At 54.2% G+C, this 16,034-nt stretch overlaps 2 protein-coding genes across 2 annotated transcripts in view; one reads left to right on the plus strand and one right to left on the minus strand.

Moving 5' to 3' along the window:
* LOC149522187 (C-type lectin domain family 2 member G-like) overlaps positions 1-16,034 on the plus strand; it is an 86,021-nt gene that overhangs the window by 21,158 nt on the left and 48,829 nt on the right. The window lies entirely within an intron of this gene.
* LOC149522188 (C-type lectin domain family 2 member B-like) lies at positions 167-15,824 on the minus strand. Its single transcript, XM_089770587.1, has 5 exons — positions 14,450-15,824; positions 13,160-13,243; positions 11,457-11,632; positions 10,716-10,819; positions 167-2,163 (listed from the first exon to the last, which is right to left on the minus strand). The coding sequence occupies exons 1-5, from the start codon at positions 14,649-14,651 to the stop codon at positions 2,013-2,015; spliced, it is 717 nt and encodes a 238-aa protein (XP_089626713.1). The 5' UTR covers positions 14,652-15,824; the 3' UTR covers positions 167-2,012.

Here is a 16,034-nt window from a genome sequence, read left to right on the forward strand (position 1 = left end):
CTTCTCTTCCCTCCAGCCTGGCTGCCCTGTGCTCAGCCCAGGGAGGCTGCCTCTAGCTCCAGCTGTGCTGGAGCAAGCTTCCCAGGCTGAGCGCAGGATCACAGATGCCCATCTGATGGACTGTATACGACTAGCAATCTCAGACTACAACCCAGACACTGTTCAGTCACAGGTGTCACACTGAGACTTTATTGGAAGAAAAAATATATAATTATCAATACTTGATTTTAGATTTACAAAATAGCAGAGAACAAAATGTATCATTGTAAATTTTTCATTTGACATTTAAATAGCATGAATTAAAAACAGAGCATTTATTTCATAACTATAAACGTGATTTTAATTTTATATATTGCATAATTTAAAAATAAACTGTTTAACAGAGTGTATAAGAGCTGGGGATAGCAAGTGATGGACAGGAGAATAGAGAGGGCGGAGTTTCAAGGAAGGGGCGGGGCAGTAGATCTTCGCCTGGTCTGAGACTTAAAAAGTGATCTTGGGTGTAAAAAGGTTGGAGACCACTGATCTAGAGGCTGGTGACTTAGAGTAAAGGACCCTGGATGAACTGGAAAAAATTCAGAACCAGGGGCCAAAGATGACAAAAACCATGCAATGGGTCCGTATGAGGAGCAACTAAAAGCATCAGGCTGCCCAGCTTAGAGACGACACAGCTACCAAAGGATCTGAGGGATGTCTATCAAAGGACGAAAGGTGCAGAAACACGTGGGGAGAGAAGTGGGATTGACCTGTTCCCACAATACAAACCAACAGCACAGAGGGAGTGGGGGTGTCGGCTGATGAAACTTGTTATGCTTATAAGAAGCATACGGGATCTTTTCCAGGGGAGAAGGCAATACCCTGTGTTTACTGAGAGTACAGTAGAGAAGCTGTTAGCATATATAAAGACAGACACAAGGACTATGTCTATGTAGTGCCCATCTTCAAAAAAGGGAAAAAAAGGACGATCCAGGAAACTGTAGGCCAGTCAGTCTTACCTTGGTTCCTGGAAAAATCATGGAAGGGATCCTTAAGGAATCCATTTTGAGGCACTTGGAAGAGGGGAAAGTGATCAGGAATAGTCAGCATGGATTCTCAAAAGGCAAGTTGTGCCTGACCAATCTGATTAGCTTCTATGATGAGGTAACTGGCTCGGTGGACATGGGAAAGTCAGTGGATGTTATATACCTTGACTTTAGCAAGGCTTTTGATACGGTCTCCCACAATATTCTTGCCAGCAAGTTAAGGGAATGCGGATTGGATAAATGGACGGTAGATGGATAGAAAGATGGCTAGAAGGCCAGACCCAGCGGGTAGTGATCAATGGCTCGATGTCAGGATGGCAGTCAGTTTCTAGCGGAGTGCCCCAAGGTTCGGTTCTAGGACCGGTTTTGTCCAATATCTTTATTAATGACCTGGATGAGGGGATGGATTGCACCCTCAGCAAGTTTGCAGATGACACTAAGCTGGGGGGAGAGGTAGATACGCTTAAGGGCAGAGATAGCGTCCAGAATGACTTAGACAAATTGGAGGATTGGGCCACAAGAAATCTGATGAGGTTCACCAAGGACAAGTGCAGAGTCCTGCACTTGGGACGGAAGAATCCCAAGTATAGTTACAAGTTGGGGACCAATCAGTTAAGTAGTAATTCTGCAGAAGAGGACCTGGGGGTTACAGTGGATGAGAAGCTGGATGAGTCAACCATGTGCCCTTGTAGCCAAGAAGTCTAATGGAATATTAGGTTGCATTAAGAGGAGCGTTGCCAGCAGATCAGAGATGTGATTATTCCCTTTTATTCAGCATTGGTGAGGCCACATCCGGAGTATTGTGTCCAGTTCTGGGCCCCCCACTACAAAAAGGATGTGGACTCATTGAAAAGCTCATGATACCATCTACATGTTTTCTTAGTCTATAAAGTGCTACCAGACCAGCCCCTGACACTCTGGAAAGGCTCAGGTGTAATGCTGAAGAAAGACCAGTCCAGCCTTCCCAGGACCAATTGTCCAACACTCCTGTTACGAGCCTCGTCCTGCTGGAGTCTCCTTTGCTGCTGTAAGTGCTTTTGGTTTGCTGCAGATCCAGCGTCTCTCACTGGTGCATCGCAGGCTGCTGACCCCAATGTCCTTGTTCAGATACGCACAGCCCCCGTCTCCTCCGATCACAAACCTGCAGGGCAGAAACCAGGGAGCGGGTGTGAGGCAGGAGCTGGGTGTTTCCCGTCGGTCACAGACAGGGGGCGACACTCCCACAGGGCAGGGAGCTGCTGCTTTCACACCCCTCAGTTCCCTTTCCCGCACCCTGTCCCCAACCCCGGCCCCCAGCCAAAAGAGACAGTTCCACAGGGGGCAGTGCAGCCGCAGGGCCAAGAGAGATTCTAAGAGGAACTGACCTCCATGGAGCACGTATACCAAGGGGATGGTTTAACTCCAGGTCCTGCTCCCCACCCCACCCTGCTGTAGGGTTGCCAGGTGTCTGGTATTCGGGCCCTCTGTCCAGTAAAAAAAACCCAGAAAATACCAGACGTGCAATGTTCGGTATTTCCTGGTTTTCCGGCTGGGCGTCGGACGGAAGGCTGGTGGCGGGGGGGAGTGGTTGGGAGGGGGGCGTGATCAGCGCTGGGGGGCCTCTGGTTGGAGTGACGCCTTGGAGAGGAGGGGAAGCCCCGTCTCTGCTCCTGAGCGCTGTTCCAGCGTGTGATGGAGCCACAGCCAAACTCACAGGACCATGCGCGGGACAGGTAGTGCCCTGGGATCTGCACATGGCCGGGTGCTCCCCCGCTACCCTCCCAGCCAGCTGGTTCTCCCCCACTTCTCCTCCCAGTCTTCCCCGGCCAGCCCCACTGCCTCCGCCAGCCCTGTTTCCGGAGGCCAGTTTTCCCCTCCTTCTCTCCCAATCTCCCCCAGCCAGCCCTGCTGCACCCAACCCCTCCCCCACGCCAGCTCTGCTTCCCGCTGGCCAGTTCTCCCCTCCTCCTCCTCCTCCCCCTCCTGATCTTCCCTGGCCAGCCCCGCTGCCCCTGACCCCCTCTCCTCCTGACCAGCTCTGCTTCCCGCCAGCCGCCCTTCCCCAGACCCCCCTCCCCTTCCTCCCAGCCAGCCCCGCTCCCCTCCTGGCTGGTCCCTCCTCCCCCACCCCGTCTGGTATTTTTTTTTTTAAGACTACCTGGTAACCCCACCGAGCTGCCCCAGCACCCAAACTGCCCCAGGCACGGGCTCCAGGGGAGCAGCAGTGACACCGCACAGGAGAGCTGGGGTCAAGGCTCCCCAGGCACTTGACATCAGCTCTCAGGCCAGGTGCCCGGCCGACCAGGCTGCGCTGGGGAAGCTGGAGCTAAACGGCAGCAGCACAGATCCCATGGAGGTGGTGACATCCAGCCGCTCAGACCCAGCTTCCCGCCAGACCTGGACCCAGCACGACCCACCTGGGCACAGGGCGGGATCCCGGCCCACAGGCAAATCCTCCCCCACTGACCCATCTGACTACTCAGTGGCAGGTGCGGGGCTGGGAGGAGGCCCAGCACCACTCTGGGCAGGCTGGGATCTCCCCACCCCCAGACCTCCAGCCTCTGGCTCTGGGTGGACCACTTGCCACCACTTGCTCCCCCGCCGGGGCCCGGAGGGAGCTCCGCTCAGCTGGGAGCTGCACAGCGTGCCACGGAGGAAAGTGAAGGAGGGCGGGGCAGGGCACCACGCAGGGAGGGGAAGGGAGTGGGGCTGGCCAGAAGGGGGGTGGGAAGCAGAGCTGGGAGAGGATCAGGGGCTGTAGGGGCCGGCCGCAGGAGAAGAGAGGAGGGGTGGTGCAGTGATGTACACGGCCAGGGGGCGGGGCCGTGTACGTCATGGCCCCCCCTTCCTCCTCCCGCCATGGAGCTGCAGGAGAGGGAAGGGGGGGGGCAGTGACGTAGACAGCCCTGCCCCATGGCCGTGTATGTCACTACCCCACCCCTCCTCTCCTCACCCGCGGTGGTATGGCTGAGCACCCACCACTCAGCCAAGCCGCCATGAAGGAAGGGGAAGGGGGCTAATTGTATCAGACTAGCCCAGTGACCTGTCTTCCAACACTCACCAGCAATAGGTATTTTGGAGAGAATGAACTAACCAGGGAAGTTCCCGAGTGATCCATCCCATATTGTTCTGTCCCAGCTTCTAGCAGGCAGGATGTTAGGGACATCTAGAGCATGAGGCTGTATCCCTAACCAGTTTTGCTAATAGCCCTTGATGGGCTTCACCTCAATGAACTTCTCACTTTTTTTTTTAAATCTAGTTATATTTCAGGCCTTCATAATATCCCCTGGCAAGGAGTTCCACAGGTTGACTGCCATGAGAGGAAATACTTCCTTTTGTTTGTTTTAAACTTGCTGCCTGTTAATCCCATGGGTTAGCCCTGGTTCCTGTGTTCTGGCAAGGGGTGAATAATATTTTCATATTCACTGTCTCCACACCACTCGTAGTTATATTGATCCTCCTGCCCAAGGTGAACAGTCCTATTCTAATCTCTTCTCACATGGAAGCTGGTCCATCCACTAATTTTTTTACTCTTCACTGTACCTTTTCCGATTCTACATTTTTTTTTGAGATATCAGAACTAATTTCAGTATTCAGCATGTGGGCACACCACTGATTTATAAAATGACACTACTATATTTTGTCTCATTCTGAGCCTCTCTCAGGGATTTCTAATAGTCGATTTGCTTTCTTGACTGCTGCTGCCACTGAGTGGATATTTTGAGAACTGTCCGCAATGACTCCAAGATCTCTCTCTTGAATAACAATTAATTAGTGTTCTTTTTACATGTTGCCACCTCACTGTGCACCCCATTCCCTAACGGTTTATTAACATGTGGAGCAGTGCAGAGCCTTGACAGACACCCTCCCCCAATTTAGCTCTCTCCATTGTGAAAACTGACCCTCCATTTCTGTTCTTTTTCCCCTACGGTGTAACTGATGGTAATTCTTTTTTTTTTTTTTTTTTGCAAGGGGCCACTCCATGAGTTTTGGAAAGTCATCAGGGTCCACACATTTGTACTATATTTATATGGGAGGCAGCGGGGGTGAAGGAGGGAGCTCTGGGTTGATGCACAGTGTTAGGATGCAGAAGAAGGTGACAGGTGTGGGCTCCAGGAGGGAGTTTGGTGCAGGAGTGCAGGAGGGGGTCGAGGATGCAGGCTGTGGCCGGAGGGTGGGGGGGGAAGGGGGCGGGAAGCCTTACCACAGCTATAACCAATGTGTGGACAAGGACGAACCAGTGGATACAGTGTACTTAGTCTTTCAGACATTTCTATCCAGCCTGCTGAAGTGCCACGGTGCAGCAGGGTGCTCAGGAAGGCTGTTTGCCTGCAGTGGCCCCACTGTTCTTAAAAGCAACCAGCTGCTGCTGGCATGTCTCTGAGCAGCCTTGGCACATGCAAAAGACAGGCCAGCAGCAGCCAGCCGCTTCCAGGAACAGTGTGGGGCCACGACAGACAGCCTGCTCAAGTGCCCCTTGCACCATGGGACTGGGAGCAGGCTGAACAAATATGTGAGGTGGGCCAAATCTGAATGCGGCCACATTTTTCCGGCATCTGGTTTAACCAGGGTATGTCTACACTACAGCGCTAATTCGAACTAACTTAGTTCGAATTAGTTAATTCGAACTAAGCTAATTCGAACTAACGCATCTAGAACTAAAAACTAGTTCAAATTAGCATTTTGCTAATTCGAACTAGCATGTCCACATTAAGTGGACCCTTAACCGGGCTTAAGGATGGCCGGAAGCAGTGCTGGCAGGGCATCAGAGGAGGACTTAGAGCGTGGAGATGCTGTCTCAGGCTAGCCGAGGGCTGCACTTAAAGGGACCCGACCCCCACCCCGGACAGACAGTTCTCAGGGGTGCCCCGCTTGCAAACCAGTCCTGGCCTGGAGTGCCCGGAGTACCCACACTGGGCACATCACAGCACTCGGCCATCTGACCGGCTGCACTTGCCGCAGGCTGCCATCTGGCGAGAGAGGGGGCAATTGGGGGGCTGCAGGAGAGCTTCCACCACCAGAAGCCCACAAAGCCAGCCCAGTCCTCCCCATCGGGGGCTCGTACCCCATTCCTCCCTCACCTCCTTCCACTTACCCTTCCCTAGCCCCTTTTCTTGATGTACAAAATAAAGGACACGTGTGTTCAAAAATAGAAACTCTCTTTATTGAACAGAACTCGGAGACTGGGAAAAGGAGGTGGGAGAGGGAAAGAGAGAGGGTGGGAGAGGGGAGGGCAACTACAATGATCAGGGGTTGGGAACAGGTCCCATATGAAGAGAGGCTAAAGAGACTGGGACTTTTCAGCTTAGAAAAGAGGAGACGGAGGGGGGACAGGATAGAGGTCTCTAAAAGCAGGAGTTGGGTGGAGAGGGTGCATATAGAAAAGTTCTTCATTAGTTCCCCTAAAGAAGGACTAGAGGACACCAAAGGAAAGGAATGGGTACCAGGTTTCAAACTAGTAAAGAAAGTTGTTCTTCACAAAGCAAAGAGTCAACCTGTGGAACTCCTTGCTGCAGGAGGCTGTGAAGGCTAGAACTAGAACAGAGTTTAAAGGGACGTGAGATCAAGTGATGGAGGTTGGGTCCATGGAGTGCTATTAACCAGGGGGTAGGAGTGGTGTCCCTGCCCAAGGTTTGTGGAAGGCTGGAGAGGGATGGCACGAGACAAATGGCTTGGTCACTGTCTTTGGTCCATCCCCTCTAGGGTCCCTAGGGTTGGCCGCTGTCAGCAGACAGGCTACTGGGCTAGATGGACCTTTGGTCTGACCCAGGACGGCCATTGTAAGCTCAGGGCTCAGGGTCGGGGGTCTCAGTGGACCCCCTTTATTTTCATGCACACCTGCTCCTGGGTGGCCAGGCTGGCAGCTCTCCTGCCCTAGACGGCCACTTTCCTGTGCCTTGTGCGGAGATCGTGGACGAGGTCCACAATGTCCGCACTAGCCCAGGCGGCTGCCTGCCTTTTGCGGTCCTGGGCAAACTCCCGGAAGCCGCCAGCCTGGTCCCGGGAAGAGGGGGAGGGCTGGGGGGCATCGGGTGGCTGGCTCCAGCCGTGCCAGGTGCAGGGTCTGCTGGCTGGGTGCTGGCAGGCTTGCACTTGGCACGGGCACTGTAGCCAGCCCGTGCCCCTTTAAGGGGTCCGGGGCTTGGAGGGGGGCAGACGAGTTTCCCTGGTGTTGGCCAGAGTGGCCACCAGGGAAACCTGGGGAGGGCTAGCCTCCCACTAGTTCGAATTAAGGGGCTACACACCCCTTAATTCGGACTAGTAAGTTCAAACTAGGCTTAATCCTCGTAAAATGAGGTTTTCCTAGTTTGAACTAAGCGCTCCGCTAGTTCGAATTAAGTTCGAACTAGCGGAGCGCTAGTGTAGCGCCTATGAAAGTTAGTTCGAACTAACGTCCGTTAGTTCGAACTAACTCTGTAGTGTATACATACCCCCCATTATTGATCCATGACAGGACCTTCCCTCTGATCCCACAACAGCGTTTTTTGCTTAAGAACCTTTGGTGAGGGATCTTGCCCAAGGCTTTCAGAAAGTCTAAGTGGATCCACCAGACCCACTCTTCTCCACACGCTTGTTTATACCCTCACAAAATTCTAGTAGACAGATGGCGTAAGAAAGTTACAGCGGCAAGACAGGGTCTGAGCAAAGGTCCATCTAGCCCAGCATCCTGTCTACCGACAGTGGCCTTTTCCAGGTGCCCCCAAGCGAGTGAACAGATCAGAAAAACATCAAGTGATCCCTCCCCCATCATCCATTTCCAGCCCCCGACAAACGGGCTAGGGACACCATTCCTACCCATCCTGGCTAATAGCCATTGATGGACCTAACCTCCATGAATGTATCTAGTTCTGTCTTGAACCCTGTTACAAGCCCTGTTTTTCACAATATCATCAGGCAAGGAGTTCCACAGGTTAACTGTGCGCTACATGAAGAAAAACTTCCTTTTGTTGGATTTAAACCTGATGCCTATTAATTTCAATTAGTGACCCTGAGTTCTTATGTTATGGGAAGAAGTAAATAAATTTTTCTTATTCACTTTTTCCACACCAGTCATGATTTTATAGACCTCTATCATATCGCCTCTTAGGGTATGTCTACACTTGCACCCTCTTTCGATAGAGGGATGCAAAGGCAGACATTCGAAATTGTAAATGAAGCAGAGATTTAAATATGCTGCGCTTCATTTGCATAATCGCATTATGGCGCTCTTTTGAAATAAAAGCTGTGAAGATGCAGTTATTTCAAAAGGAAACCCTTCTTCCGAAATAACTTTTAAACCTCATTTTTATAAGAAACAAGGGTTATTTCGGAAGAAGGGTTTTCTTTTGAAATAACTGCGTCTTCACAGCATTTTTATTTCAAAATAGCGCTATTCTGAAATAGCACCATAACGCAATTATGCAAATGAAGCACGGGATATTTAAATCCCAGCTTCGTGTACCCTCAGCCTCCTCTTTTCTAAACTGAGAAGTTCCAGTCTTTTTAGTCTCTCTTCATATGGCACCTGTTCCAAACCCCTCATCATTTTTATTGCCCTATTCTGAACCTTTTCCAATGCCAATATATTTTTTTTGAGATGAGGCAACCACATCTGTACACAGTATTCAAGATGTGGGCATCCCATGGCTTTATACAGAGGCAATAAGATATTTTCTATCTAATTCTCTGTCCCTTTGTTAATGATTTCTAACATTCTATTTGCTTTTTTTGACTGCCACTGCACACTAAGTGGATGTTTGTGGAGAACTCCGAGATCTCCCTCTTGAGTAGCTGTAATTAAATTATATTTGTCGCTGTCATTTTGTATGTATACTTGGGATTATTTTTTTCCGATATGCATTACTGTACATTTATCAACATTAAAATTCATTTGCCATTTTGTTGTCCATTCACCTGGTTTTGTGAGATCCTTTTGAAGCTCTTCACAGTCTGCTTTGGTCTTAACTATCTCAAGTAGTTCAGTATCATCTGCAAATTTTGCCACCTCATGGTTTACCTCTTTCTTCAGATCATTTATAAATAAGTTAAATAGGATTGGTCCCAAGACAGACCCTTGAGGTCCCTACTAGTTCCCTCTCCCAATTCTGAAAACTTAGCATTTATACTTCCTGTCTTCAGTCCATAGAATCACAGAATCATAGAATAATAGGACTGGAAGGGACCTCGAGAGGTCATCGAGTCCAGCCCCCTGCCCTCAAGGCAGGATCAAGCTCCGTCTACACCATCCCTGACAGATGTCTATCTAGCCTGTTCTTAAATATCTCCAGAGAGGGAGATTCCACCACCTCCCTTGGCAATTTATTCCAATATTTGACCACCCTGACAGTTAGGAATTTTTTCCTAATGTCCAATCTAAACCTCCCTTGCTGCACTTTAAGCCCATTACTCCTTGTCCTGTCCTCAGAAACCAAGAGGAACAAATTTTCTCCTTCCTCCTTGTGACACCCTTTTAGATATTTGAAAACCGCTATCATGTCCCCCCTTAATCTTCTTTTTTCCAAACTAAACAAGCCCAGTTCATGAAGCCTGGCTTCATAGGTCATGTTCTCTAAACCTTTAATCATTCTTGTCGCTCTTCTCTGTACCCTTTCCAATTTCTCCACATCTTTCTTGAAATGTGGAGCCCAGAACTGGACACAGTACTCCAGCTGAGGCCTAACTAGTGCAGAGTAGAGCGGCAGAATGACTTCACGACTTCCCTCTTTTCCCATGACAACTTACTTACAAGCCTTCCATGAGGGACCTTGTCAAAGGCTCTCTGGAAATCGAAGGACACTATATCCACTGGATCCCCCTTGAACACATGCTTGATGAGGCATGATGTCCCTTTACAAAAGCTTTGTCCATCCTTCTTCAGATATACCCCATTCACTTCTGTGTCTGTTAATTCTGGTCTTTACCACTGTTTGCCTGGCATTGAAGTTAAGTCTAGTTGTCTAATATCTGTGAGCCTCAGAAAACACTAGCGACCCTCCAGTCATGTGGTGCAAAGGTAAATGTAAGTACGAGGTTACACACTGTTGGCAGCGCTGCAATTTCTTTGCTGAGTTCCTTCAGAACTCCCTCCTGAATTGGCACGTACCCAGGCAACATGGGGAGAGCTGAAACCCTCCAGTATTATTATTGGGTTTTCTGCTTTGTAGCCCCTCTCATCTCGCTGGGCTTTTCACAATCACACACCTGACCAGCATGGGGAGTTTGGTGGCACTTCCCTACTGCTGTGCTCTTAGGGTTCAAGCAGGGAATTTCTATCTAGATTCCATGGTGCAGCTTATGGTGAGATTTGCACACCCCATCCCCACCAGTGAGGCCTATTCTGCCATTCTACGATTCACACCCTGCGATCGGCTCAGGTGGGGGTTGGGTGTTTGATCTCACCCAGCTCCCACTGAAATCAGACCTGAGACTTCATTGAGCCAGGCCTGTCATTGGAACTGGGCTACAGCAGCCTCAGGGACCCAGAACTAACACTGTCCAGCCTCTTCCATGTCGATGCCTCATTACAGCCAGACAGACAAGGAGGCTTTGGCCCATCACCAAGCAGGAAATTCTGGCTCACACCCATCACTAACACACTGAGCACACACATCCCCAAGCGCTCTCTGGCTGCTCCCACAGCACTGGCTGGGAGCTCGGCCTGAATTCTGCACCTCAAACACCAGGGACCCAAAGCCCAGGGAGCTCAGAGATGTGGGGATGGCGGCAAAGACTCACAGGTGGTTGAATTCGGTGCCATTGGCCCATTTCCAGGTCGACCCCTGGTCCTTCCAGAGGCCGATCCAGTAGTCAGATTTGTCTTTATGGTGCAGCAGGTTATCCTAGAACAGCAGAGGGGGAGGGGGTGTCAGGGCCCAACTCTGCTGCTCCCCGGCTCTGGGCAGGGAATCCCAGGGGCGCACAGAGGGGTCTGAGTGTTCCCAGGGGTGGCTGGAGACTTCCTCTCTTCCTTTCCCAGCCCTGGGTAATTCTGTATTAACCCTCCCCTGCCCCCAAAACCCAGCTCCCCCCACCCCGACCTCCCCAGGGCTGGGTCCCGCCCTCCATGCCAGGCCAGGCTCTGTGTGAAACCTTCACCTGACAGGGCAGCTGGGCTCCCTTCACCCTCTGCGGGGAAGGAGAGAGATGATCAGCGCAGGGGATGCTGGGAGGGGCCAGGCCTAAGGGACCCCTCCCCCACCTCAGCTGGCTGCTCTTCCCCTACCCAGGGGCACTGGCCCTTCCAGCCGCACTGGGGTCTCAGCCCCCCTCCAGCTCCGCAGACACTGGGGCAGCCCAGCCCCAGAGGGGCGTCTCCTGCTGAGAGGCCTGACAGTGGCTGATCCCCCCGTTACTGACACCAGAGGGACCTGGGCCCAGCCCAACCAGGCATTCAGCGGCTGGAAAGTCCATTGGCTCTGGGCTGCTCCTCGCCCACAGGGCAGAGCCCAGGCCAGGCCAGTACGAGGAGTCTCTCACCATTTCCTGCTTGTTGTCGATTGCAGCCAGGGAGGCCCCCAGGGCAGAGCCGTTGTTCCGGCTGTAGGGCCAGTTCCCTTCAGTTGTGGAGAAATAGAAGCATTTCCCCCATTTCTCGACCCAGCTGTCCAGGCATATGGGGCCCTGCACATCTGGACAGCTGCCAGATGACGACACTGAAATGAGACAGGAACGGGTGGGGTGAGGGGACCTGCCCGTGGGTGGCAGAAATGATCCCAGAGCCCCAGGCTGCTGAGACTCCTCTGACCCTGGCAGGTGCTGAGGGGGAGGGGGTGTGAAGGAGCCAGGAGGATGCTGGGAATCCAGCCCCCAAAGGGGGTCCCCTGACTGTGGTATCCCTGGGCCACTGTTTCTCTTCACGTTCACCAGGGAAGCAGCTGACAAAGGGCTCTTGTGTGACAAAGCCCTCCAGGCTGTGGGTCAGAAGAGGAGATGAGGCAGGGGCCATTGTCAGGGCCAGTGACGCTGGGTAAGAGGCGGGTTCAGCAGGGTTGGCCAGGCTGGTTCCCCGAGGAGCTCTGCTCGCCTGGGCTCCTGCCCCTCCCCTCCCCTGCTCTGTGCTGAGCTGCCCAAGAGGGGGCTGAGGGGCGGGGGGAACAAACTCCCTGCCCTTCTCCAGGCCGAGCGCCCGCTGCCCGGAGCTCCCAGCGCAGCCAGACGCAGGGCGAGGGAGACGCCTGGCGGGAGTCGTTTGCCGGGCGGGAAGGGACAGGCCCAGCCTGGGGGCAGGGACAGCTCAGAGCAGCCCAGGCACAAGGCCAAGGGCCAGACTCACAACTCACGGCAGGTGAGGAAGGGAGGGAAGCGCAGGGACTGTCCAACAGGGACGCCAAATGGCCACAGGGCAGCAACAGGCCTTGACACTGATGCCAAGGGCAGCCTGATGCGCTTCTATGCGGAGAGATTCCCTCCCGCAAATTCAGTGCCCAGTCGGAAAGGGAAACCTCCTGGCAGGGCCAGAGAACGGCGGCCGGAGGGTCCCTCAACTCCCAGCACAGAGCTACTGGCAAGGCCGGAGCAGCAGGTGAAGGGCCAGAGGCAGGTCATTAGGGGAGACTCTGCCAAGTTCTAACCCGTCCCAAACTAGGGATGCCAGCAAATCGTCATGTAAACAACTAACCGATAAACCTGGGATTATTGGTTAAATCCTAAAAACCCAGGGCAGGCCCCTTTCCACACCCTGCAGTGCCCTGATGTCACCCGTTTGCACCAATTCCATTTGATCAAGGAATCAACGTTTTCACAACCCCCTTCAGTGACAGGCAGCACCTGCCAGCCCGGCCCAGGACATGACGCGGGGACTCAGGCAGGCAGGAAGGTCAGGCTGGTACCTCACGGCAACAGGCTGCAGGCAGAGGGACCAGCTCACTGCTGCCTTGCACCCACCCCATCAATCACCCACCTCACCCAGTGACTGTGTCTGGACCCAGCGACAGGAACTGGGATCCCACATGCCCAGAGATGGGATGGGGGGGGGCTAGTGTCAGTCAGCCCCTCCCCACACAGCAAGTGCCCAGGGCAGAGCCTGGGAGGGGGCAGGAGGCGGCTCTGGAAGGAACATCCCCCAGGAAACCTCTGTCCCAGGGCAGGAGCCAGGAGGAGACGCTGTGACTGGGGCAGCCCCAGGGGGTGGGACATGCAGAGAAGGGCTGGGGGGGGAGGAGGGAGGGCTGAGAACTCACCTGCCAGGGCAATAACAGTGATGAGGAGAACTAAGGACACGACTCCGAGGGTGACTGCACATGTCTTGTAGTTACAGCGATGCCCTGAAACAGAGGGACCCGTCAGGCCGGGCCGCGAGGCCGCGTCTCACTGACAGCACCGGGCTGGGGCTGCCCTAGAACACGCCCCGTTCTGCCCCTCGCGCCTCCTGCCATACGCTCTGGGAGAGGAATCCAGGGGCTCAGGCAGGCTGGGGCTGGCAGAACAGCCCCTCCCCCCTCAGCCCAGAGCCCCCCAGCACTGCCAGCCAGGCCAGTGAGCTCAGGCACAGAGATAAGGACTTGCATTTGCCAGGGGCAGGATCCTCCCACCCAGAGCCCGTCCCCGCACACGGGGTCTCACCCGGGCACCACACAGCTAAAGCGGGAGAAGGAGCCAGGCCGAGAGGGGCCAGGGCTGTCACAGGGGGTCTGACCTACCAGCCCAAACAGCCCCTGGCCAGCCATACGCCCAGTGCTGTATGCACCAGCCAGCCCCTGGGAGCCAGGAATCGGGGCCCTGAGAGCCCAGGGGATCCAGCCCCTGCTGCCCATGCATGGGCGGTGGGTTTGGGGAGGCGCATCTGTGTCAGGGCAGTGGAACCCCCCCAGATGTGGGGCGGCAGGGCCCTGCCCCCTCAGTAGCCCCACCCTTTCCTCCAGAACCCCCATCACCAGCCAGGCAGAGGGGGGGGGTGAGATTTGAACCCACAATCCCATGCTCTGGAGGCTGAGCCATTTCCATTAGGCCAATGGAGGACTCGACCCCACTGCCCCACCTCCAGCAGCTTCCTTGTCACCCTGGGCCTCTCCATTTACCTGGGGAGGGGGTGTTGGGAATAGCCCCAGATCTGTGTCCCTGTCCCCCCAGGCCCTGCCCTCCAGTACAGAAACCAGCTCCATGGCTCCCCACAGCTGCCCTTGGGGCTGTTACCATGAACTGGCTCTGGCTGGGGAGCAGGGCCTCAGAGCGGGGCCAGGGCAAGAACCACAGGGATGGGCAACCACAGACCTTCCATCTGCCGTGGGCAGGAAGCCTGGGGAGCAGGGATACAGGCCAGGGGCTGCTCTTGTTCCTCCTTCCCACACACCCAGCATGGCTCCCTGAAACTGCATGGGCTCCCGGTGGGACTCCAGCTGACAGCCTGAGGGGAAAAGGGGGACGTGGCAGGGCCAGGGGTTGAAGACAAGGCAGCCCTGGCCCCTGCACCCAGCCCTTTGCAGCCCCAGGGTCTCTCTCCAGCCTGGTTCCAGGTAGCAACACCCCATTACCTGGCTCCCCTCCAACGGCCCGGTGTTCATTGGCAAGTGACTCCTGCAGGGGCTCTTGGTTCTCAGGCAGGGCAGCCTCAGGGTCTCTCTCCAGCCTGGTCCCGGGCTGCTCTCTGTTCTCCAGGTGTCCATTGGCATTAACCTCCTGCAGCAGCATTTGGCTCTCAGGGTGCCCAGGTGCTGCCCCCATGGTCTCAGCCATGCTTGGGCTGGGGACACTGCTGCAGGTGCTGGGCTGGGTTCAGCTCCTCTCTGTGGCAGGTCCAATGCAGCAGCAGCAAAATGCAGCCAGGCAGGTCCTGGTCCCAGCTCCCTCCCTGCTCCGGGTTGCCTGGCTGAGCTGGAAGCCGAGACCAAGTGGGGCAGGTCAGTGGCAATATTCCTTCTAATTCTTTTTCCATCTATGTGCAGAATCAGTTTTGTTCTGTGCACCAAAGCATGTGGGGATGTGCACCACCAGCAGGAACAGATGCTGCCGGCTGTGGGCGCTCTGCCAATCAACAGGGCAGCATTTGAATCTCTCCTGGGTGGCCACTAGGGATGTAAAATTCTGTGTAATTTGTTAACCAGTCAAACGTTAAGTTTAGCCAGTGAACTGATGAAAAGGGGGCAGGCAGGGTTGTTAGCTTGAGGGTCACTGAACTGGGAACATGCCCCCCCATCACAGGCAGGGACTGCTCCAGTCTAGCTGCTTCCTGCCCCCTGCGTGGGACGGCCATTTCCAGTCCCACGTGGGACAGGGGCTGGCAGCCCAATGGTAAGGCCCAGCGGGGCTGGAGTAGCCTCTGCATATTCCAGGCTACGGGCAGGGGACTGCTCCCGGGTACCCATTACCCAGGACCTGGCGTGTATCACTTACTAAGGGCGAGGCCTATGGGTAACCAGTTTCCCATTCACATCGCTAGTAACACCCAGCGCTCAGCCCACAGGGGCACTGCTCAGGAGTTTGGGGGGAGGGGGAAGGAGGAGATTTGTGGTTTCTCTGTCCCTGCCCAGCATCCAACCCAGCCAGTGGCAGTGCCATGGTACTTGACCCCCCCTGGAACCTCCTCGCTTTCTCCCCCCACAGGGCTTTAGAGACCTGCTCTGCTCCAGATCCACCTCCCTGCCCCCACCAACATCACTAGGATCTGCCACTGGTGACACCCCCACCTGTGGGTGGACAGGAGAGAAACCCCTCCCCCTCCCCCTTCCCACACGCACTCCTGCACATAAGAGCAAATTGCAAACCCCCCCGGAAGGGAAATGGGGGTGGGGGAGCAGCAGCTACACAAGCAACAGAGATGGGCAAATGGGGGACTGAGTAAAATCAAGGCAATTAAATCACCAAGTCCAAAGCCGAGTTGTCACTGATTCATTTTAGTCAACCGTGTCCAGTTACACTTTGCCTGGGTTCTGAAGCCAGGGGCAGCGCACTCAGGGTACGTCTACACTACAGCGCTAGTTCGAACTAACTTAGTTCGAATTAGTTAATTCGAACTAAGGGTATGTCTACACTACCCTCCTAGTTCGAACTAGGAGGGTAATGTATGCATACCGCACTTGCTAATGAAGCCCGGGATTTGAATTTCCCGGGCTTCATTAG

The sequence above is a fragment of the Pelodiscus sinensis genome, chromosome 19 (genome assembly GCF_052426305.1).
Source record: "Pelodiscus sinensis isolate ZL-2025 chromosome 19, ASM5242630v1, whole genome shotgun sequence".
NCBI classification, from domain to species: domain Eukaryota; kingdom Metazoa; phylum Chordata; order Testudines; family Trionychidae; genus Pelodiscus; species Pelodiscus sinensis.